This window comes from Cervus canadensis, chromosome X (genome assembly GCF_019320065.1).
Source record: "Cervus canadensis isolate Bull #8, Minnesota chromosome X, ASM1932006v1, whole genome shotgun sequence".
In the NCBI taxonomy this organism is placed as follows: domain Eukaryota; kingdom Metazoa; phylum Chordata; class Mammalia; order Artiodactyla; family Cervidae; genus Cervus; species Cervus canadensis.
This window is the reverse complement of record NC_057419.1, coordinates 141,826,841-141,850,962: the sequence shown is the minus strand read 5'-3', so window position 1 is coordinate 141,850,962 and position 24,122 is coordinate 141,826,841. Positions and strand designations below refer to the sequence as shown.

Here is a 24,122-nt window from a genome sequence, read left to right as displayed (position 1 = left end):
GCCAGAAAGATAAAGAACATTACAGCATACTAACACATATATATGGAATTTAGAAAGATGGTAATGATAACCCTATATGCAAGACAGAAAAAGAGACACAGATGTACAGAACAGACTTTTGGACTCTGTGGGAGATGGTGAGGGTGGGATGTTTCGAGAGAACAGCATGTATATTATCTATAGTGAAACAGATCACCAGCCCAGGTGGGATGCATGAGACAAGTGCTCGGGCCTGGTGCACTGGGAAGACCCAGAGGAATTGGGTGGAGAGGGAGGTGGGAGGGGGGATAGGGATGGGGAATACATGTAAATCCATGGCTGATTCATGTCAATGTATGACAAAACCCACTGCAATGTTGTGAAGTAATTAGCCTCCAACTAATAAAAATAAAAGAAAGAAAAAAAAAAAAACCTAAACACACACCTATCTGTAACCCATAAATTTCATTCCTAAGTATCTGCCCAAGGGAATTGAAAACACATGTTCACAAAGACTTTTACAAGCATATTCATAGCAGCTTTATCCATAAGAGACCCAAATTAGAAATAGCCCAGGTGTCCCTCAACAGGAGAATGGACAAACTGTGGAATACCCATACAATGAAATACTATTCAGCAATACAAACAGACTACTGATATATGAAGCAACATGGAAGAATCTCAAAAACACTGCATTGAGTTTAAGAAACCGTTCATAAAGAGTACATATTGTATGATCATATTCACACGAAATTTTAAAACAGGTAAAACTAGGGCAGAAACATATCAGAATAGTGACTATCTCTAAGGGGAAGCAGAGATCGGGGTGGGGAACAACTGGGAAGGGGAATGAGGGAAGTTCGTGGGATAATGATGTTTTATACCTTGATAGGTATTTGGGTTATACAGGTGCACATACTCATTTGTCAAAACGCAGCAAGTGTACACATAAGCTTTGCTCATTCATTATATGTAGACATCACATCAAAAGAAAAAATAGATCCAAACTCTAGTAAATGATATGTATGCTGAAGTTTTAATGGGGAAGAATGGTGTCTACAACTTACTTTGAAATCCATCTTTGAAAAGATGGATTAATTGATGGACAGAGAGATGGATGGAGGAAAAAACAGAAATACATAGTAATGCAAGTATAGTTAAATGCTTACAAAGGAATATAGGTGGTAGATATATGGATATTCATTTTTAAATTCAAATTTATGTTTAAACATTTTCATAATAAAATGTTGGAAAATGCAATAATCAGCATTATGTGCTGAGAAGATCTTGGGCAAGGGTAGGTAGGTAAAAGGAGAGGAGTAAAGGGATCAGAGTTTAGATCCTGGGTGAATTAGGTGGAAATGATATATTATTAACAAAATATAAAACCAAGGAGAAGAGTCAATGTTTTACATAGCATAAAGAGAAGAAAGAAGGAAGATAAAGATGAATTTTATTACAGACAGAGTGAATCTGAAATAAAAGAAAGAAAGCCAAATTAAACTGCCTAGCAAGTAAGTAGAGGCCAAGGCCAGAGAGATTTAGAAATCATCTACATAAAGTTGATATCAACTTTTAAGGAAGAGAAAAAGAACAGAATGAAGTTGAAGATCTTGAAGACTACCTTAGGGGCTGAAAACAAAACAAAATAAAATAGAGAAGCAGCTAAAAGAACGAATGGAAAGTTATATCAAAAAAGAAAACAAAACAAAGTATAAATAAGCTACAAACAACTTTCAATTACAATTCTCTTTTGGGATACACTGAGGGGTAACAAAAACTTCCAACGGAAAGCTATCCTTAGTTTAATTAAGGAAATTCAAGGCAGACCAGACCTCCCCAGCAACTCCTCTCCCAAAAATCTTTTCCAATTCCTCAAAATTCAGTTGGAATCCTAAATATCAATAATGCAACAATTTCATGTACTTGTGGTGGGCATTAAATAAAAGAAATGGAGAAAATTTTGTTATCAACTCCTACTTTCCAAGAAAAATAGTTGAGAACAGATACCCAGCTGCAAATCTTCTTTAGGGCAGACATGAAGCTACCTTAGAAAAGCAGCATGAGTCAGCTCAATCATCCTCTTCTCGATGATGCAAAAGATATTCTCAGCTTTCAGTTGCTCCTTTCCTTAGTCATTTCCCCAGCACTGCTCTCAGTTTCCATTTGGTCCCCCCACCCTACCCTCATTGGTCAACCAAAGAGAGATATACTCTAAAATTAAAGAGAGAAAAACAGACCTAAATAACCCTCACCTAAGTGTCAAAATCTACTTACCTTGAGGCAGATCACTGCCACTTGGATCACAGGAATAAGGTGGAAGTGGTGGTGCTAAGTTTGAAGCCTCTCCTACCTCAAGAGGAGGAGGAGGGGGTGGTGGTGGTAGTGGAGGAGGTGGAGGTGGTAGAGGGCCAGCAGCAGCAGGAATAGGAGCAGAGAGGTATGGATAGGATGGTGAAGCAAACACTACAAAAGAAACAAAACAAAGTATCGATGCCACAACTGTAACACCTTATAAGCAGTAGCTCATCTATTTCTTTGGTGTTCTCAATTCCAACAAGCAACTCTCTAAGTCTTATGGTTTGACTTAAAAACAAAAACTTAGACAGTAAACTGTCCAGATTCTTTTAGACATGCCAACTGAAAACGAGTTCAACATAGGTTATTTTGAGTTAAGGAAATTACTTGACATTAAAAGGAAAAAAGAAAACTGAAGCTACAAGGTTTGACTACCAAGATTTTGAACAGGTACATAAACACTATTAAGGCAAAATTCTCACTTAGCTTAATACAAAGTTAAGGATGTTTTCAGCCATATGTAAAAACACAAGACGTAGACACTAATAGGAAAGACTAAATTGCACAGATTACAAAGTTAAGCAATCCTTGAAGATTTCTACTTGGTAGTATCAGAGGAATATAGAGAACTCTAAATCATAACAGTTCCATTTGTGATGACCTACAGAATCTAAAACAGACAGGCTACATGAAACTACCTTATTTCCTTTAATTTTCTGTAACTGTTACTATAGTTTAGAAACAAGACTCATTTAGGAGTTTCACAGTTTTTGACATAAGAAATTTAAATACAATTTTGTTCAAATATTAATGTGTTCATCTATGATGATAAAGGAAACAGTGAAGCTCCAACCCAGTAAAAATAAATATCTCCATATATACATACTATGTTAGATAAATCTGTTAAATTTTTTGAAAGATTATTGATACAACCTTTCAAGTTTAATTGAACATCTTAGCTGACTTAGAAATTCAAGTACTAAATTTTATCATTGTGTTACCTGTATTATAATTTTAACCTTCAGAACTATAGACAGTTTAGGCTCAGTAGTCTATAAAGGTTTAAATTCAGAGTTTTAGAACACTTAATTTAGTGTAAGTGTTGTCCACATAAGCTGAATTTGTTATTCTGGTAATTTAGCAAAAGGAATTTAAGGCCAAGTATCAGAAGTAATCCCTATAGGACCTTCTAGAACTAACACCAAAAACAGATGTCCTTTTCATCATAGGGGACTGCAATGAAAAAGCAGGAAGTCAAGAGATACCTGGTGTAACAGGTAAGTTTGGCCTTGGAGTGCAAAATGAAGCAGGGCAAAGGCTAACAAAGTTTTGTCAAGAGAACACACTGGTCATAGCAAACACCCTTTTCTAACAACACAAGAGATGACTCTACACATGGACATCACCAAATGGTCAATACCAAAATCAGACTGATTATATTCTTTGCAGTTGAAAATGGAGAAGCTCTACACAGTCAGCAAAAATAAGACTTGGAACTGACTGTGGCTCATATCACGAACCGCTTACTGAAAAATCCAGGATTAGACTGAAGAAAGGAAAACCACTAGGCCATTCAAATAAAACCTAAATCAAGTCCCTTATGATAACACAGTGGAGGTGATGAATAGATTCAAGAGATTAGATCTGGTAGACAAGAGTGCCCAAAGGACTATGAATGGAGGCTACATTGCATTGGAGGCAGTGACAAAAACCATCCCAAAGAAAAAAGAATTGGAAGAAAGCAAACTGGCTGTCTGAGGAGGCTTTACAAATAGCTGAGGAAAGAAGAGAAGCAAAAATCAATGGAGAAAGGGAAAGATATACCCAACTTAATGCAGAGTTCCATAGTATAGCAAGGAGAGATAAGGTGGCCTTCTTAAATGAACAATGCAAAGTAGTAGATGAAAACAACAAAATAGGAAAGACTGAGATCTCTTCAAGAAAACTGGAGATATAACAGGAACATTTCATGCAAGGATGGGCACAATAAAGGACATAAACAGTTTCCTGACAGAAACAGGACCTAACAGAAGCAGAAGAGATTAAGAAGAGGTGGCTAGAATACACAGAAGAGCTATACAAAAAAGGTCTTAAGGACTTGGATAACCACAATGGTGTTATGGCTCACCTAGAGCCAGATATCCTGCACTGTGAAGTCAAGTGGGCCTTAGGAAGCATCACTACAAAGTTAGTGGTCGTGATGGAATTCCACCTGAGCTATTTCAAATCCTAAAAGATGATGCTGTGAAAGTGCTGCACTCAATATGCCAGAAAATTTGAAAAAACTCAGCAGTAGCCACAGGACTGGAAAAGGTCAGTTTTTCATTCCAATCCCAAAGAAAGGCAATGCCAAAAACTGTCCAAACTATAGAACAACTGTGTTCATCTCACATGCTAGCAAGGTTATGCTCAAAGTCTTTCAAGCTATGCTTCAGCAGTATGTGAAGCAAGATGTGCAAGCTGGATTTCAAAGAGGCAGGGGAACCAGAGATCAAATTGCCAACATTCACTGGATAATGGAGAAAGCAACAGAGTTCCAGAAAAACATCTACTTCTGCTTCAGTGACTACACTAAATCCTTGAATGTGTGAATCACAACTGTGGAAAACACTTAGAGATGGGAATACCAGACCACCTTATCTGTCTCCTGAGAAACCTGTATGTGGGTCAAGAAGCAATAGTCAGAACCTAACATGAACAATGGACTGGTTTAAAATTGGGAAAGGAGAAAGACAAGGCTGTATACTCTCACCTTGTTTATATAACTTATATGTGGAGTACATCAAGTGAAATGTCAGCTTGGATGACTCACAAGCAGGAATCAAGACTACTGGGAGAAATATCAAGAACCTCAGATATGCAGATGAGTGAGTGAGTGAAGTCACTTAGTCGTGTCTGACTCTTTGCGACCCCATGGACTGTAGCCCATCAGGCTCCTCCGTCCATGGGATTTTCCAGGCAACAGTAGTGGAGTGGGTTGCCATTTCCTTCTCCAGGGGATCTTCCCAACTAAGGGATCAAAGCCAGGTCTCCCACATTGCAGGCAGACACTTCACCGTCTGGGCCACCAGGAAAGCTTAAAGAGCCTCTAGGGAAGGGTTAAAGAGGAGAGTGAAAAAGCTGGCTTAAAACTCAACATTCAAAACACTAAGACCAAGGCATTCAAGTCCCATCATTTCATGGCAAATAGATGGGGAAACAATGGAAACGGTGAGAGATCTTACTTTCTTTGGCTCCAAAATCACTGAACGGTAAGTACAGCCATGAAATTAAAAGACGTTTGCTCCTTGGAAGAAAAGCTACTAACAAACATAGCATATTAAAAAAGCAGAGACATCACTTGCCAACAAAGGTTCATTTAGTCAAACCTATGGCTTTTCCAGTAGTCATGTAAAGATGTTAAGAATTGGACGATAAAGAAGGCTGAGCACCAAAGAATTGATGCTTTTGAACTGTGGTGCTGGAGAAGACTCCCGAGAGTCCCTTGGACTGCAAGGAGATCAAACCAGTCAATCCTACAGGAAATCAACCCTGAATATTCATTGGAAGAACTGAGGCTGAAGCTGAAGCTCCAGTTCTTTCGCCACCTGATGCGAGGAGCCAACTCACTGGAAAAGTCCCTGATGCAGGGCAAGACGGAAGGCAAAAGGAAAGGAGGGTGGCAGAGGATAAGATGGTTAGATAGCATCACTGACTCAATGGACATGAATTAGAGCAAACTCTGGGAGATAGTGAAGGACAGGGAAGCCTGGAGTGCTGCAGTCCATAGTATCACACAGATTTGGACAGGACCTAGTGACTTAACAACAACAATATAACCATTATACAGCTACAGGCCAACAGTTGAAGGAAATGTAAGTCTTAGGGTGATTTAAAACTTGATAACTAACTCTTTTGGGGGTGATGAAACTGTTCTCTCTTGGTTTTGGTGGTGATTGTACAATGCATTGTTAAAACTCATAGAACAGGGCACCAAAAATGAATTTAACTGTACATTTAAAAAATTTGTTCAAATAACTTTTGATTTTGGAGTTTTGTCATGCATGTATAAATCTCCACTTTTACAGTTTTAGAAGAGGAATTTAATTTTTAGAACATCTCCAAATGCTCTAAGGACTTTATGGATTTGTTTTCTATAAAATAATGGCTTCAACAAAGCCTCACTCATTTCTTCTAAATTAGCACTCAAACAACACCATTTTTTTTTTCAAAAAAAGCAACTGAAATGAGTTCAATTAGCTAAAAAAAGTAGAAGTGATTATGATTACAAGGTAAAAACCAACTACTAGACATACAAGTAGCTAAATAAGTTCTCATTGGCCTGAGAGAATCAAGGACAGAAGAAATTTGGTGGTTACTTTGTCTGAACTCACCTTTATTTTAAAATGCATATTATAATATACTCCATAAGAACTTTTAAAACTTTCAGTTGCTCTAGAGATGCATGAGCATCTCATTCATAGATTTAATGGGGCTCCAAACAGGCTTAACAGGTATAGTTCAAAGAAGGGACCCAGAAAAATGGAAGAAAACTTTTCTAAAATGTGAATGAAAACCAATGAAATGCATTTAGAAAGTTTATTTACTTGTCCATGCAGCTGCAGGCTGCTTCAGGACATTTCAGAAGAGAACGTGAAGATTTGTATTCTCTAGAGATCAATGGGCAGGGCCAGGACCAAAGTGCAGTGAGGTGCAAAATTTAAAGGGCCATCAAATTAAAATAAAAAAACAATCCATGATTAATAAAATATCAAAATTTTAAGACAGGATCCAAGCTTGTACTTGCATGACCTCAAGAGTGACTGCCTCACTCACCTCATGCTAAGTCTGGCCGAGAGTTCTTATCTTTTTAAATGTTTGATACTTTGTTTATCATGGATTCTTTTTTTGCATTAACCTTTTTTTATATAGTACATTAAAAGTGTTATTTATTTTGATCCCTAATTTTTTTTAACACTCCCTTAAATTTTGCACCCAAAGCAAGTGAGTCACTAGTTCTGGCCTTGGCAAAAGACTTGGAAACAGTTACCAAAAAAATCAGTTAACAGGATTTAATGCCTATGAAGATACTCATAAAAGCAATCATAGCATCTAGTTACCTGGCAGGTAAGAACTGACTTAAAGGAAGATGGGATGGGGCTGCCAGACAGACACATGTGAAGAACAAGGGGAAACATGAGTTTATCTAGAGGACTGACAGGAATGATAAAGAACAACTAAAAAGCAGTCATTACCTATTAGAGTTATAGCTGAGGTTCACAAGAGACACAACAAAAAGTAAAACGCAGGCAACATACATTTTTGGAAATATCTACAAAAAATACAAATCTGGAATTTACAGAATAGTTTTCAATCATTCTACATAAATGGGGTATTACAATGTTTGATTCACGTATCGCTTGTTAAGCTCAGACATCTGCTAGAAGCAGATAGCCAACATTTTCCCTTACTATTATTAGCATGCATACTTGCTAAGTTGCTTCCTTCGTGTCTGACTCTGTGCGATGCCATGGACTGTAGCTTGCCAGGCTCCTCTGTCTATCGGATTCTCCAAGCAAGAACACTGGAGTGGTTTGCCATGACCTTCTCCAGGGGATCTTCCCGACCCAGGGATCGAACCTGCAGCTCTTAAGCCTCCTGCATTGGCAGGCAGGTTCTTTACCACTAGAGCCACCTGGGAAGCCCAACAATTATTAGCACAAAGTAATAAAATCATTGTCTACATTAACACTTTCAATGGAAAATTTCTGAGATCATTAATGTATATATACACACACACACACACACATACATATAGAATGTTTTGTTCCAGGCACTGTGGCTAAGCACACAATTTTTACATTATAAATAAAACAGATACAGAAAACAAATCCAACAAATTTGTTTCAAGTAGACACTATCCAGATTAAGAAAGAAAAGTTTGCCAGCCATTTCAGAAACATTCCATGCACCCCATCACAATCACCACAGTCTTGAGTGCTGTGTGCTAAGTTGCTTCTGTCACGTCCAATTCTTTGCAACTCTATGGACTGTAGCCTGCCAGGCGCCTCTGTCCATGGGATTCTCCAGGCAGGAATACTGGAGGGGGTTGCCATGCTCTCCTCCAGGTTATCTTCCCCACCCAGGGATCAAACCCTTGTTTCTGGCATCTCCTGCATTGGCAAGCGGGTTCTTTACCATTAGTGCCAGCTAGGAAGCCACTACCACCCTCTTACCCCACCATAATCAATCATTATCCTGACTTTCATAGTTATCACTTTGCATTTTTAAGCATTTTGTCAGCCAAATATGCATCCCCAAGGAAGTTTTTAAAAATTGAGATCCTGAATCTCTTTCAATCTCTTGGTCCTTTTCCCATCCCTGTCATTTCAATTTTTCTTTCAAGGAACCCTTGACTTGTTGAGTTTCCCAGTCTAGATTTTGCTGATTACATACTCACTGAGTATTTCAATATGTTCTTGTCTTTCCTCTAAATAGACAACTAGATCCAGAAGACTAGATCAGACTCAAGACTGATTCCTTTAATAGTCTATAGGTAATGTCTCACTATCTTTGCAGTCTTAACAACTATTGCTGTTTAATGTGCATCCACTCAGTCAGTAAGGACTGCAAGATGAGCATATTCTACCACTTCTTTTTCACTAATCAGAATACTAATATATAGAAATACTTCCCCTCATCTACTATTTGGTTATTCCAGTAGGAAAGTTCATATAAGAAAGGTAGGATAAATACTTGATTCTTTCACTATATTGTCCAGTTTTCAAGAAAGCAAAATTATTTCATATCATTCTCTTGAGAACCAATTTTTTTCAGTTATATATATATATATTTCAGATTATTTTCTATTATATGTTATTACAAGATAGTGAATAGAGTTCCCTGTGCTACACAGTAAATCCTTGGTTTTTTTCATTTATTTTATGTATAGTTGTTTGCATCTGTTAATCAAAAGGGAACCAATTTCTAAAATATCATCAGGAACTTTTAAATATATTTGGTATGTTCCAACCTATTACAATGATCATTATTCAAGCTCAAAATGTTGCATCTCTGGCCAGTGAGAACCTCTCCAAGATGGCTCTTGAGTCCTTCTGACATGACCCCAGTACTCTTTGGTAGCTTCCTTGCCATCTAGCATGACAAGATGATCCAGGTTCATCTTGAACATTTCCTGCCCAAACCTGGAACCAGAAATTTCTCCACAAAGCTGTTTGCTTTTAAGTGAGAAATGGTATTTCAGTGTCACAAACTGAATGCTAAAGATACTCATTGTTTCTAGGCCTTTTCAGTAGACAGAGCTAGCAAATAAATTTAAAGATAAAATAGTTCAAGTTCATATTGATATTTCCAATTCAAATGTAATATAATACCATAAAAGCTTTTCTTTGGCCTTTTTAGTATCTATCTGTATTAACTTTCTTCCATACTGAGACCTGGCATGCAAGGACACAGGGGATAAAATTGGAATATCCCATAGTCACGTATTGTAGCTGACATTATAATCTCTGAATAACAAGTTAAGTATAGATTGCTATACAGAACCTGATGTGTTTATTGAAAGCATTAAAAAATGCTTGGCATATTGTCTCTCAATTATGCTGTTTTTAAAAATAGCTATACTATATCTACATTGTTCAAATATAAGGCTTTTACATAGTGTATCATCAACCTCTCAGCCTTTATTTTGTGTAAATACATATCTAATATTCAGAATCAAGTCTTATGTTGATGTCTCTGATTTAGTGGTCTAAAAGTCAAAATTCATTCTTCAATACTTTGTCCATCCAATACAACTTTCCTTGGCAGAAGTATTCTGTATCTGCACTGTCCAATACAGTGTACTAGCCACATGCGGCTTTGAGTACTTGGTATGTGGTTAGTGTGACTGAGCAACTGAAGATTTATTTTACTTAACAGCAATTATTAAAGTGTCCTATGTGGCTAGTGATCACCTTGCTTGACAGCATATCTTTAGTAGATTTTTCAAGAAGTACTCATGAGAACAATATTCTCTGAATTCTTATATATTACCCTTTAAGCCTGAAAATGTTTGGTTGGATATAAAATCTTTGGTTCACATATTCTTTCATTAAATGTCACTCCATTTTCTTCTAGCTGAAGCACTGCTGTCAAAGTTGGATCATTATCATTTTATTTTCTTTATGTTCCACAGGCTCTTTTACCTAGATAAACAAAGCACTTTCTTTAAGTTCAGTTGTTTTACTAGAATATCCTGGTGTTGGTTGTTCTGGCTCGGTATTCTCAGTTATTCTGAGTGTTGTTTCAGTATGTGGTTCTAAAGTTTTTTTAATGTCAGGAAAATTTTCTGAATTGTAGTTTTTAGTACTCTCTTCCCTTACGTTGGTTTTCTTCTTCAGAACTTCTATCAGTGCTGGATATCCTTTGCCTAACTTCAATATGTCACTTTTGAGTCTTTATCTTCATTTTTTTTTTTTCATTTTAGATTTACCCCTTCTTTTATATCTTTCTCTTAAAGCATTATCTATTATATATACTCAGTCATGTTCTTTGTAGTTTAGTCTTCATTACCAAAATGACTTTCTTCCATTTCTAATGCTTTTCTGAGTTCTTTCACCTCCTCTGAATTTTTCTAATCCTGATTTATTATGTTGTAATATTTTGTATTATTTTATTAATGTCTTTATCTCATATTGAAATAGTTGTTGGTTAAGTTCTGTTTAGTGTACACATTTATGACATGCTTTTACTGTCTACAGGGATATCATCATTTTCCCCTTAAAACACCTCTGTATATGTATATGTAGGGCTTTTCTTTCATTCATTTTTATGTGAAATTATTTTTCACAAACTCTGAAAGGAGATGGAATACAAGAAAGCTCTTCTAACTTCATATGGCTCTCAGCTGCTTTTTATATAGTGCTTAAAATATGACTACTTTCTAGTATTCCTTGGCTCTGTTCTCCACAACTTCAGTCTGGACCTGCTCTTTTCCCTATCCTCAACAGTTCTGATTCCACTCCCAGCAGTTTCTCCCCAGTAAGGAATACTATCCAAAAGGTAGTCCTGCCAAGGTCAGTTTTGGGAGTTCTCAGGGGCCAAACTGTTCCAAGCCCTTCAGTCCCTTTACCATGTACCCAAAGCACTCACCGAGTATTGGAGAGGTCAAATCCCTTCCCAGTCTTAGCTGCTCATTCCAAATTGGCTGCCCCACTTTCCAGTGAATTCTTATTAGCTCTTTCAGGGTTCTTCTGTTCTCAGGTCCATCAGACAACATCCCCAGTGCTTCTGTCTTCTTGCTCCCACATAGACCCTGACAGCATGCAGGCCTCGTGCCTGGTGGTTTGTCCCTACCTGCTTAAATTTTAAGGTTCATGGGGAGACCTTGTCACCTAGTTTTGTTGTTAAGCATTGTCCAATGGGTTCTGGTTTTGCCATTTCCATTTTTATTTGGTGACAGAGACTGAAAAGCTATGCTGTGGTTGCCACCACTTTCCCAGAATTCTGCTGAGAATTTTAAATTATATTAATGAAATTTTACAATAACTTAATAAAGTGGTACTATGAGTACCTCCAAGTTTACAGGTAAGAAAGATTCAATAACTTGTCCAAAGTTACATAGCTAGTAAGTTGTAAAACCAAGATTCTAACCTAGATCTCTTAAATTCTAGAGCCAAACTTTTCATTCTGTAAGAGTGTGAAACACCTCTACCTTAATTTTAGTATAATAAAACTTAACTCAAAATTTGATAAACTAGTACAAGTCCTCTAAATTTTCAATGGGGTAGCAAAATGATAGCTATGAAATCATATCAAAGCCAAATATGCAAGAAAACAAACTGAAACCCTGACTCTCAAATCTCATGGATTCCTCAACTATAGAACATACATTATTAAGTAGGTTAAACAAACTTAAGACTGGAGATTCAAGTAATTTCATCTAATCACTAGAATTGCTGTATGTGCATGTCCACAAATAGAAAAAGAGGCTTCCAAAGTAAGCAACCACTAATAACCTACCTGGCCTGCCTTGTGTAGGTGGAGATACAAATAGAGGCTGTATAGCATTCTGTGAGGAAACTGAAGTGGTACTACTAGCTTGATTAGCGGCTGCACAGTTAGGTAAGACTGGAGCTGGAACATTATTGGCACAGGAAGCTGCAATTGCTGCAGAATTTACCATCACCTGTAAGTGTGGAAGAAATTTTAGAACTCTTTGGTTTCTCAAATAAAATTAGTCTCTTATCTGATCCTAAATTTCAGGAAATAGTATTCTGATAACACCAAGAAATCAATCTTCATGTAAACCTAATATAGAAAGGTTATTTCTTTTAGAAGATCCCAGATTACTTTAAGAGCTTTACTTTTTAATATTTTTCTTGAAAGGTAATGCATTATTATTATTCAAAAACCAAGTATAAAATTGTATATACAATGAAAAATTTCCCTCCAACCCCTGTCTTCCATCTGCTTAGCTCCTCTCTTAACAAACAAGTAACCTCTGGGTTTCTTGAATATTATCCAGAAATTTATACTGCATTTTTAACATACATATATATTTCCCCATACAAACACACTTAAAAAAGTGTTCTTTGCTTTTTTAGAAAAACTTCATGAGACTGCAATTTGTTTTTCTGATTAGGCCACAGCACCCAATAAAGGGCTGTGCACAAAGAGATGTTCAATAAATGATAACAGCTTCTTCTTCTTCATGAATACCATCCTTACTTGCAGTCTCCATTTTCTTATTACCCATTGCAATGTGGTTGCTACCCTCTCTGGTTCTCAGAAATTATATTCAAAGTCACAGTGATCTCCATGACAACAAGTCATAGTAGACTCTTTTTAGTCCTTATGTTGCTTGACCGCTTGGCAGCAACTGACATGACTATTCATTGCAATATTTTCTTCCTGGACTTCCATAATAATACACTCTCCTGCTTTCCTCCCTCCTTGGTTATTCCTTCTCTACCCATTTTTAAAATGGTGATACACAGGCTCTGTTCTAGAAGTTCTTCTAACTCTTCCTTTTCCCAGGATGATCTTACTAACTCCTACGGTTTCAGCTACCTTTTTGGTGCCAGCTCCCCATTCTATAGGAAAGCTTTACATTTTAATTTCCAGGAAATGACAGACTTGACAGGAAACTGACATTAACTCATTCATTATGTAAGAGTTTCAGAGTAGACAGACTATGAATAGTTTAGTGTCAGCACGTAGAAGAGTGTCTGAAACAGAGTAGATGATCAATCAATTTGTTAATAAATTTACTAAATACTGTGCCAGGCACCAGGAAGTATAAGAATACTTAACATAAGAATATAAGCAGCTTCTTTGAAGTATAATGAAGGGAAAAGAGAACAAAAAGAAAAAATTCATTTTCCTCTGTCAGGCCACTTCAACTAAATGCAAAATAAAACTATAAAGATTACCTTCTGGGGGTAGTTGTATGAGGTAACTGTGTCCTGAGGAGGCACAGAACATGGTCTTCTAGCCTGAAGAGACTTTAATGAATACACAAATACAAATATGGGGAAATCAACATGTTAAACAATACACCAATAAAAGATCTGCTTTGTTTCAACATCTCCTAAAATTAAGTGAAACTGATCTGTCCTAAAAGTATTCAGATTTGGAAATGACTACTATGATAACACTCCAAAAGGCATCACTCTAGTGCCTGACTAAGGTGACTGCTCTATTAGGTTGGTGCAGACGTAATTGCGGTTTCAGACTGTGAATTTTAAATCATTGTAAGTAGGTTCAAACACATCTTTATTCATCAAAACAGGAACCATTACAATAAACACATTTTTGCCAATGAGAAATAAGCTTGCTTATTCCTTTAGCATAAAAATCTGTGCTTTGGGATTTGACAAACTCTGGAAAACACTTTCTGCATCCTACTGGTTGTGGAAGTGTTTTCCCTGCAAAACGTTGTCGATATGCTTGAAGAAGTGGTAGTCAGTCAGCAAGAGGTCAGGTGAGTATGGGAGACGAGGTAGAGCTTCAGAGCCCAATTCATTCAACTTTTGAAGTGCTGGTTGTACAACATGTGGTTGGGCGCTGTCATGGAGAATGCAGCCCTTTCTGTTGACTGATGCCAGCTGCAGGCATTGCAGTTTGCAGTGCATCTCATTCATTTTCTGAGCATACTTCTCAGATGTAATGGTTTCGCAGGGATCCAGAAAATTATAGTGTATCAGACTGGCAGCAGACCACCAAACAGTGACCATGACCTTTTCTTGGTGCAAGTTTGGCTGTGGGGAGTACTTTGGAGCTTCTTATTGTTCCAACCACTGAGCTGGTCATCACCAGTTATATAAAATCCACTTTTCATTACATATCGCAGTCCAATCAAGAAATGACTTGCTGTTGTTGCACAGAGTAAGAGAAGATGACACTTCCAAACAATGATTTTTTTTAATTTCAGATCAGCTCATGAAGCACCCACTTATCACGCTTTCCCACCTTTCCAATTTGCTTCAAATGCCAAATGACCACAGAATGGTTGACACTGAGTTTTTCAGCAATTTCTTGGATTGTTGTAAGAGGATCAGCTTCAATGATTGCTCTCAATTGGTTCTTGTCAACTTCCGATGGCTGGCCACTATACTCCTCATCTTGAAGGCTCTTAACTACTTTGCAAAACTTCTTGAACCACCACTGCACTGTATGCTCTTTAGCAGTTCCTGGGTCAAACGCATTGTTGTTGCGAGTTGTCTCTGCTGCTTTACAATCCATTTTGAAATCGAATTAGAAAATCACTCAAATTTACTTTTTGTCTAACATCATTTCCACAGTCTAAAATAAAAAATAAACTGCACAACAAGTCATTAGAAAAAAACAAAAACTGAGAAATGCACATTAAAATCATGTATAACACAACCACATTTATTTAAGAATGTATTCCAGTACAAAGGCAAATTTCAACAACACAAAAACCGCAATTACTTTTGCACTAACCTAATATGTCCTACTGTAGAAATCTTGATCATATCCAAGTCTAGTTGCAATGCAGATACTAAAATGTAATGGAGGACTGTAATTTAAACACTTTCTCAGTGTCCTCTCTTGCCATAAAAACTTCAAAATCAGTAGGACCAGCAACAGTGTTGCTAAAAGAAAGAAATCCATCTAAAGATACAGCTTGGGACAAGGGTGGATAACTGGTCAGATGCATCCTACAAGCAGGATGTAGTATAACCCAAACATCATTCTCCTTTGGTTCAAGACCTTGTCTTTGTGAAAGCAAAAATGATTTTAAAGGACTCAGAATTATGCATGACAGATTGTCATGACAGGAAAATAAACTAGCAGCAGAAACTGGTACTCATAGCAAGAACACAGAGGAAATCAGGGGAAGTAATCACAGGAAACAAGAGGAACCACAATGTGACAAAGACAAGCACAACTTAACGTGGACTAAAGAGTGAACATTTCAAAAGTTTTGTTTCAAGTATAGCACAAAGTGAAAGTGTTAGTCACTCAGTCGTGTCCAACTCTGCCACCCCATAGACTGTAGCCAGCCAGGCTCCCCTAATCCATGGAATTCTCTAGGCAAGAATACTGGAATGTGTTGCCATTCCTTTCTCCAGGGGATCTTCCCAACCCAGGGATCTAACTCTGGCCTCGGGAAGCCCCAAGTGCAAACCAAATACCTGCAAAAAAGTGAACTCAGCCCTGGCTCAAAAGGCCCAGTGTGAATTCCAAACAATTCTAGAGAAGGATTTAGGTGAGACTTAGGCGTGGAAGTAAGAATAATAAATGCTGTGGTTAGAAAAAGAATCTGTGCCTGGAAACCTTAAAGTCCTACAGAGGTCCTCTCCTCTCAGAATGCTGTGGAAAAATTACTTAGAAACTTGATGACTGGGGCATGGGGGCAGAACACATCATGAAGAGATTGAAACCTACTGGGGATGTACGATAAAGTAAGTTCAGAACAAAAAGGAAGATGTAACAAAAATTAAAGAGACAAAAAGAAAATGTCTACTCTTGTCATCCCTGAAGGTGAGATTTTCACTTGCTTTTTCAACTTGGGTGGCTATTTCAAGAAATGGTATAAAAAGCATGTAATACTGAGAATAGTAATGACAGAGGGAGGGGAAAAACTGTTTCTCTAGCAGGGGGAAAGGAAGGTAAGAAGAAATAATGGGAAGAGAATTATATATCACAGTTTTCTTCACCTTCCTAAGATGTAGTGCCTAAACAGTAAAAACAAAAATTAAGTACATGAAGCTATCTATCAAAATTTAAATTAATCACAGAGAACAGAAGGTAGTCATTCAACTTCTTCACAGATATTCCAATTCTCCTCCCTAGGTACATGGGTATGTTGTTCTTCCTGGCCTCATCTAGTTAGGTATGCCCTTGTGGCTTGTTTGGACAATGACATATGAGCAAAAATATTGATACCCAGTGTTTAATTTCCTTATCTTCAGCTCTGCCAAGATGACTATGAAAGTACATGGTCCATCAGCTTGGGTTCTTGAGTGACTCTGATGAACAAAGGCCTGCTACCAACCTGCACTGGACCTATAACATTAGCAAGAACAACTGTGTTAAGCCGCTGAGATTTTGGGCAATTGCTGCCACAGCATAACTTAGCTTGACCAAAACAGTAACTGGTAACTAAAATTAGGGTGCTGCTGTAACAGAAACTTGACTTGAGAAGATTATGAACTTGTAGCTCTTAAGGGAAGAGGTTTACGAAACAGAACATTAGTTTTGTGTTTTGATTACTGCTGGCAGATTTTAGCAAGGTAGTTTAAGATGTGTAAGGAAAAGTAGTTTGTAGGCAGGAATGAAAGGGAATAGAATCCTTGAATACTGGGACTTTTAGGGTTTGAAGAGGTAAGGGTTTCAACTCAAAACTGTAAAAGATAAAATTGATAAATATTTTGAACAACAAAGAGAAGTTAAAAGCTGGCCTTGAAGCAAGATTGAAATCATTAAAATATGACTGCACTAAGGTATCTCAAACCAGGAGTACAATTAAGGATATAACACCCAGTGAGTCCTTGCACTTGGACAAAATGGCTCATGGGAAAGTATTCAAAGGTTATGACTCTTCTATCAATGACTGATAAGCTCAAGGTATTTGCACTCAAGTAGAGAAACAGGGATAAGAACGTGAAGGAATGTGTGTCTTCGTCTCTCAGCCGTGTCCAACTCTTTGTGACCCATGTACTGTAGTCCACCAGGTTTCTCTGTCCATGGGATTTTCCAGGCAAGAATACTGGAGTGGGTTGCCATTTCCTCCTCCAGGGGATCTTCCCAACCCAGGGTTGAACCTGTGTCTCCTGTGTCTCCTGCATTGTAGGCGTATTCTTTACCCGCTGAGCCATGAAAGGAATAAGAATGCAAAGAATTATAGCAAATCTAATGTCAGTATGGCTACTGGCACATGAAACTAACAGGAATCAGAGAAGCTGTACAATAAATTAATCACACAGCCAAGGAAACCATGAGAACTAAAACTATCCAATTAAAATTAAAAACCAACTTTGGGCTCTCAATTTCCTATGAGTAAGAAGCAGTGTGAGGAGGCTGCTCAGCTGCCAACAAGGATTATTCTCCAATGCCTACTTCAAATATGACCAAGGAAGAAAGGGCTGTGGCATAATCAAGAGCCCCAGTAAACAATTAACCAGGGAGCTTCTCCAGGGAACAGTCCCAATGTCCAGGATGGGGGCCCTCAAAATGTCTGTCCAGCATTACGTCAGAACTGCTACAGGCCAGTAACTGTTTCTCCCATTCTCCCTGGATCTGATGGGAATTTTAATTGCAATTTTTTAGTCCCTGCTCTACCACTGTAAATTGGGCATGTAGGGGGTAAATAACTTTGTATCTTTGGTTTTAGGACTCCAGATCAAGAGGAACCACATCTGGATCCAATACAAAGAGTACTACACATTTTCCAGAAACCTTGGGCTCTGAGTTTAATCACACTGAAGGAGATTTTGGGGTTGCCTCCTTTGAGGTGGAAGGAAGTAATTGGTCTGTGTGAGGGAGTTTCGTTGAATGTTGTAATCCTTAGTGCTATTAAAATATTTCCAGGTTTTTGACTTCCAGGCACAGAGAAGTTAAGAGTCTCAAGGGAAACATGCTCAGTCCAGTGAAAAAGAAATGGAAAAGTAAGTAATACGTGTCACCTCCACGTGGAAGCTGTAAGAGTCAGTGTACCATTCACTACCTTGTGTTTCCTGTCTTACCAATCATGAATGGAGCTTCCATCAGCCTAATCCCCTAAGCAGAGCCCTCCTGAAGACCTACACTACACAAGTAGCATAACCCAGAAAGAAACTTTTGCTATATTAAGTACCTGAGATTAATGACCCATGACAAAAATCCTCTTAAAAAATCATCACTGCCAATGTTCAAATTTCCTCTTGTATCAACACATATTAGGAACATCTAGGATAATTTCCAGAAAAATGTGATCTTAGATGAGCTAATTTCTGGGTCTCAATTTCTTCATCTACAAAATCAGAATGATACCCTAATACTTCACAGGACTGTTCTGACTTAAACACATTTAAGTGCATAGCTCTTAGAACAGTGCTCTATTACACAGGAGTTATATGTGTTTGTGACTATAATTAAATACCTACCAAGTTTGCAGTAGATTCAGCTGTGCTATAAACACCTGAAGTATCATAGTCTGGTTCTAGAAGATATAACCAAAGTATAATAATGAGCATTATTTTATAGTTTGAAATTTTATAAATAATGAATATCAGATCTCACTGACCTGAAGGATAAATATATTCTTCATGATATCCCCCTAGAAAAAAAGACAGAAAAAGTGCATCTATGTAGAGCTTTTTGCTCAGCAGTATCAGATGGCCAGCACTTGCTTTTTCTCAAGTTTTATGGGTACATGTTCAGAACTAAAATGTACACATCCTTGAAACAAGTGATTTAAAGCTTTCATACTAGTCAACAGATATTAAAATCAGACTGGCTATAAACAGCACAAATTTCTCCTTTGAAAATTCCCTTGGTTCTTAAGAGTTCAGGCAGACGTGAAAAACCCAGCTCTGTCCAATTCTGGCAGTAGATTATGGTGATTAACTTCACTGGCTCTGAAGTTAGGACTGTCTAGATTTGAATCTTGAATAACTCTATCACTTTAGGCAGGTTATTTAATTTCTGGCTCTTCATTTCTTCACTGTAAAACAGGGATAATAGTACCTAGCTCATAGTGGGGTGAAAAGAACATAGCATGATGCTTGACATATAGGAAATGGTGATTATAAAGTAATGTGAGTATAATAAACCAACAGGTTGCTTAGGTGAACATTAAAGGAATATGTCATGCCTCATCTGTTTTTCAGCCTGATACAGGTAAATAATACATTGAAAATCAGTTTGTTGTCAGAAGATGGCTTAGAGGACTGAAGTACTTTTCTCTAAGACTGCTATCTCATTGAAACTCAGAGAAAATCAACCTTCAGTTGGACCACTTTCCACCAAATAAAACCTCAAAGGTCAAAAGTGGATTTGATTATTAAACATGTCACTTGTCAAATACACAAGCAGGCAGCTCCTCCAGAAAACAGGATTTAAGGTGAGAAAAAATTCTTGGTTACTCTAAATATGCCACTATAGGTGAACAGTACATCTGAAGGTACCCACCACGCTAAAAGAAATAGACAAAGGGTCATCCTGAGAAAAAGAGCAGCGAATACACATACATAAGCACAGGCATACACATGCATGTAAAAATTCTTCAAAGATAATTCTTGGGCTAGATATTTTGTCCTAATTAAATTTTTAAAAATATCTATTTTCTTCATCATAAATTGCAGCAAGAATATAACAAGAAAAGACGCTGACCAGTAAGTCAAATCATTCAAAGGGATGCTGGGGGGATAATGGAGAATGACCACTAATATAGGTAAAAGTGTTAGTCGCTCAGTCATGTCTGACTCTTTGACTTCCTGGGCTATAGCCTCTCAGGCTCCTCTGTCCATGGAATTCTCCAGGCAAGAATACTGGAGTGGGTTGCCATTCCCTTCTCCAGGGGATCTTCCCAACCCAAGAACTGAACCCAGGTCTCCTGCATTGCAGGCAGATCCTCTACTGTCTGAGTCACTGGTGAAGTGAAAGTCATTCTGTCATGTCCAACTCTTTGGACCCCATGGACTATACAATCCATGGAATTCTCCAGGCCAGAATACTGGAGTGGGTAGCCTTTCCCTTATCCAGGGGATTTTTCCAAGCCAGGGATCAAACCCAGGTCTCCCACATTGTAGGCGGATTCTTTACCAGCTGAGCCACTAGGGAAGGCCACTAATGGGTAGAGGGTTTCTTTTTCTAAAATTGATTGTGATGATGTATGAAACTTCATGACTATACTGAAAGCCACCATTTTCACTTTAAACACTGAATTGTACATGTTAGGTGAAGTGTACAAATGTGTCAGTTATATCTAAGTAAAGCTGTTATAAATAATTAAATCTCTGCCATTTACCAAGTATATGATTTTGGCTATATGTCATTTTCCCTTTGAATCTCAATTTCCTCATATATAAAACAAAGATACACATTCCTCAGAGGGACAAAGTATTATATTAAATTTTAAATATAATTGCTTAGTACAGTATATGGCCATTAGAACTCAATGAATAGTAATGTTTACAGATCAAATAGATTTCTTCAGGAAAAGAAATTATTTCATGGCAGTCTTGTAAAACAACAATCACAGGAAAAATCTAAAGTAATTATACAAATGGTATGGACAACATGAACAGTTCCTTACTAATAAAGAATAGATATTTCCAATACTGAAATCTCACCAAATCAACACTCACTGAAGACCTATCAGAGAACTTAACATTTTAACAATGTAGTGGTCTTACAGAAATAGAAGTCTGTCTTTCTGAAAAATATCAAAACATCTTCAAAATCTAGCAAGCTCTGATAGAAGAACTGATAATTTTCAAAATGAGCTGCCAGAACAGAGTGGGAACCTTTCCAAACCAAAACTTTAGCCCTGTTGTGCTCATACCACAAAAATCATCTTTTTAAAAAATACTGAACTGTAACTGACTCACCACCGTCACTCTGGCCATCACCCTCCTCTGAATTCAAAGGCTGTTTGCCTGAGCTATGTCCTTGCCTTGCAACACAGTATCTCGAAGAAGCAGGAACCATTGTAGAGGGCCCTCCATGATTCTGTACCAAAGAGATACACACAAACACAGTGTCCCTATATAGTCAGAGAAAAACCTACAATTATTTTAAATGTATTTCAGAATCAAAAATATGTGAGGAAGTAATGATCAAGAAAACAGAAAATTTTAGCCCATACTTATATAGGCAAGTCCACCTCTACACCTCTTCTGTAAGAACAGCTTAAAAAATTCCCCTAATTTTTAAAAGCTCTAAGACAAAAACTCATGTTTTCCAGGAAGGGCTTTATTTGGTAATTTGCAAAATAGCTAAAATTTATCCACATTACCTTTACTTAAAAAAATAAAAGAGAAAAGTAAATAGCTTTGTTAGTAAAATTTTGAACTACTTACAGGTAAAGCTGGATACGCAGTCTCATCCCCTTCTTCAACTTCATAGAAAGTAATGGTTTCTTCCAAGCCCCTGGGCATCTGTCCATTCTCTGGAGCAAAGCTAAATTGGCACTCCTTATTCATACAATGCATCTGGCGGTGACTACGTCTAAAGGAACTTAAGAAGTTTGCAGAATGAGAAGAGGATAAAAAGATTAAATATGATACTAACTTGTTTCTAAATTTATAAATACTAGTTCAAATGCCTCAATGTTGACATTTTAAAAATATTAGTTCATATATTTATTGCATAGCAATGAAGTCAGACTCACTAATTTTCTTTAACCTTCCACATTTAAAGTTCACTTACCGAGATCTATAGGAGAAGTTATCATAGCTCTGGCAGCACCTTTTACCTGGACCAGGGTAAAAACCAACTTTAGGGCCTGCCATGTTGTGCCTGTTTATAAAGCGAGATGAATCCCTAAGAATAATGGGGGGAAAAAAACAAAACTCTTATTTACTAGTGCTTGAGTAGTCAGTCTTTGTAGTTAAATAGAATTAACATATCTTTCTAAAAACAATCAAATAGAAAGAGCTTTGCTTTCCTCACTACTGACATTAGTACTATCCATTGTTTTTAATTGAAGTATAGCTGATTTACAATGTTGTATTAATTCCTGCTGTAAGTGATTCAGTTATACATATACATACATTCTTTTTTCCTATTCTTTTAAATTATGGTTTGGCCTACTCATTATTGATAGATTCAGTGCCATATACATGGCACTCAGCTTGATGGCATTCTATCTTCTAGCGTCTTTTCAACTGCTCCATATTCTCCTAGACTGTGAGAATACGAGTCTTCCATAAGTTTCACAAGAATTTAAGTATACATCATTGCCATTCTCTATGTACTTTCAGGTAGAGATTATAAGAGAAATTTAAACTATTAAGATATTTCTAAGTTCCAGCATAATTCTGCCCAGGAATTATTTCCAATGTCTAAACAGAGATGTACATTATCTTCAAAGTTAGTTAAGACCTACCTGGGCATCCCATATCCCCGACCTTGTCTCTGAGATGAATGTTGAGGATGAAAATGTTCATTAGACATAACATTGCCAGCTGTCTGTGAGTAGTGCATTGGAGAGTCATGCCCATAATGCATACTGTGCTGAAGCCTGGGTGGGAGAAGGGGTTCTGCCCTGCTGTAAGCCATAGTCATATAAACCTCTTTCCCTCTAACTTTCTTGAACATCTTCTTCCGTTGCTTCATGTCCATCTCTGACATAGCTTTCAAGAAAACAAAGCAGTAAGCAATTAGCTTCATAACCAAAGCAAAAGGTCCAAGGCATCCCACAAATGTCTAGAACACTCAAGATGTTTTTCTAGGAAATCCATATGAATACAAGGGAAGAAATTTCTGTATTTTCAAAGGATGTACTAGGTGCTCCATTTGGAAGGGCAAAATGAACAAGTAACTTCTGTATCAATGGACATCTCAACACTATCTTTAGTACAGGCAACTTTTGTCATCAAAACAGTCATTCAATCTCCTATGTTATTATTATCCAAGAAATTATGCCTATTAATATCTCTGGTTGCTCCATGAGATGCTTTCCTAGTTCTTCGAGAAATCTTTCCTTTCAAGTTTTAGAGCTTAAAGTCCACCCCAGCTTAAGCTTAAACAAAGTCACCTACACAGTATTTCTCAGCTAGGGACAATTTTGCCCCTTCCCTCCTTGTGGCACATTTGGAAATATCTGGAGACATTTTTGGTTGTCATAACCTGGAGAAGAATGCTGCTGGCACCTAGTGAGTAGAGGCCAGGGATGCTGCCAAGCATCCTACAATGCACAGGACAGCTTCCTACAACAAAGTATTATCCATTCCAAAGCTTCAATAGTGTCAAAGGAGGAACTCTAAACCAGGATAAGACTTAAGTTACAGCTTTAAAAATAAGTGCAATGTAGATAAGTAAAAGAGGAGGAAAATAATAAAACTTTCAGTATACAAACCTATTTCTGGGATGTAGCCCCCAGAAATTTTCTGGTAACTTCTTCCTTTCCTACTGGGCATAGCATTCCAGGCAGGAACAGGTGTCACTTGGGTAACTGGTTTTAAATCAGCTAGTGGAACAACATGCCTTAAAGGTAGAGATAACAACATGAAGGCACTGCAAAACAGTCAATTCTCATTTGATACACATCCCTCCTGCTTCATTTTCAAGTGTTTTCTACTTAAACCTGCAACCCCTAGCCTCCTTCTTTGTACATTAGAAAACAAAGAGCAGTTTGTATAAATTCACAGCTGTTTATAGCACATATCACATTCAGTAGGAAAGATTCT

At 37.4% G+C, this 24,122-nt stretch overlaps 1 protein-coding gene across 1 annotated transcript in view; it reads right to left on the bottom strand.

Moving 5' to 3' along the window:
* ALG13 (ALG13 UDP-N-acetylglucosaminyltransferase subunit) overlaps positions 1-24,122 on the bottom strand; it is a 73,042-nt gene that overhangs the window by 8,652 nt on the left and 40,268 nt on the right. Inside the window, 10 exon segments of the mRNA XM_043457796.1 lie at positions 2,257-2,445; positions 12,280-12,445; positions 13,692-13,763; positions 18,873-18,928; positions 19,013-19,045; positions 21,321-21,441; positions 21,792-21,948; positions 22,141-22,254; positions 22,820-23,066; positions 23,792-23,919. Coding sequence (XP_043313731.1) covers positions 2,257-2,445; positions 12,280-12,445; positions 13,692-13,763; positions 18,873-18,928; positions 19,013-19,045; positions 21,321-21,441; positions 21,792-21,948; positions 22,141-22,254; positions 22,820-23,066; positions 23,792-23,919 — 1,283 coding nt within the window.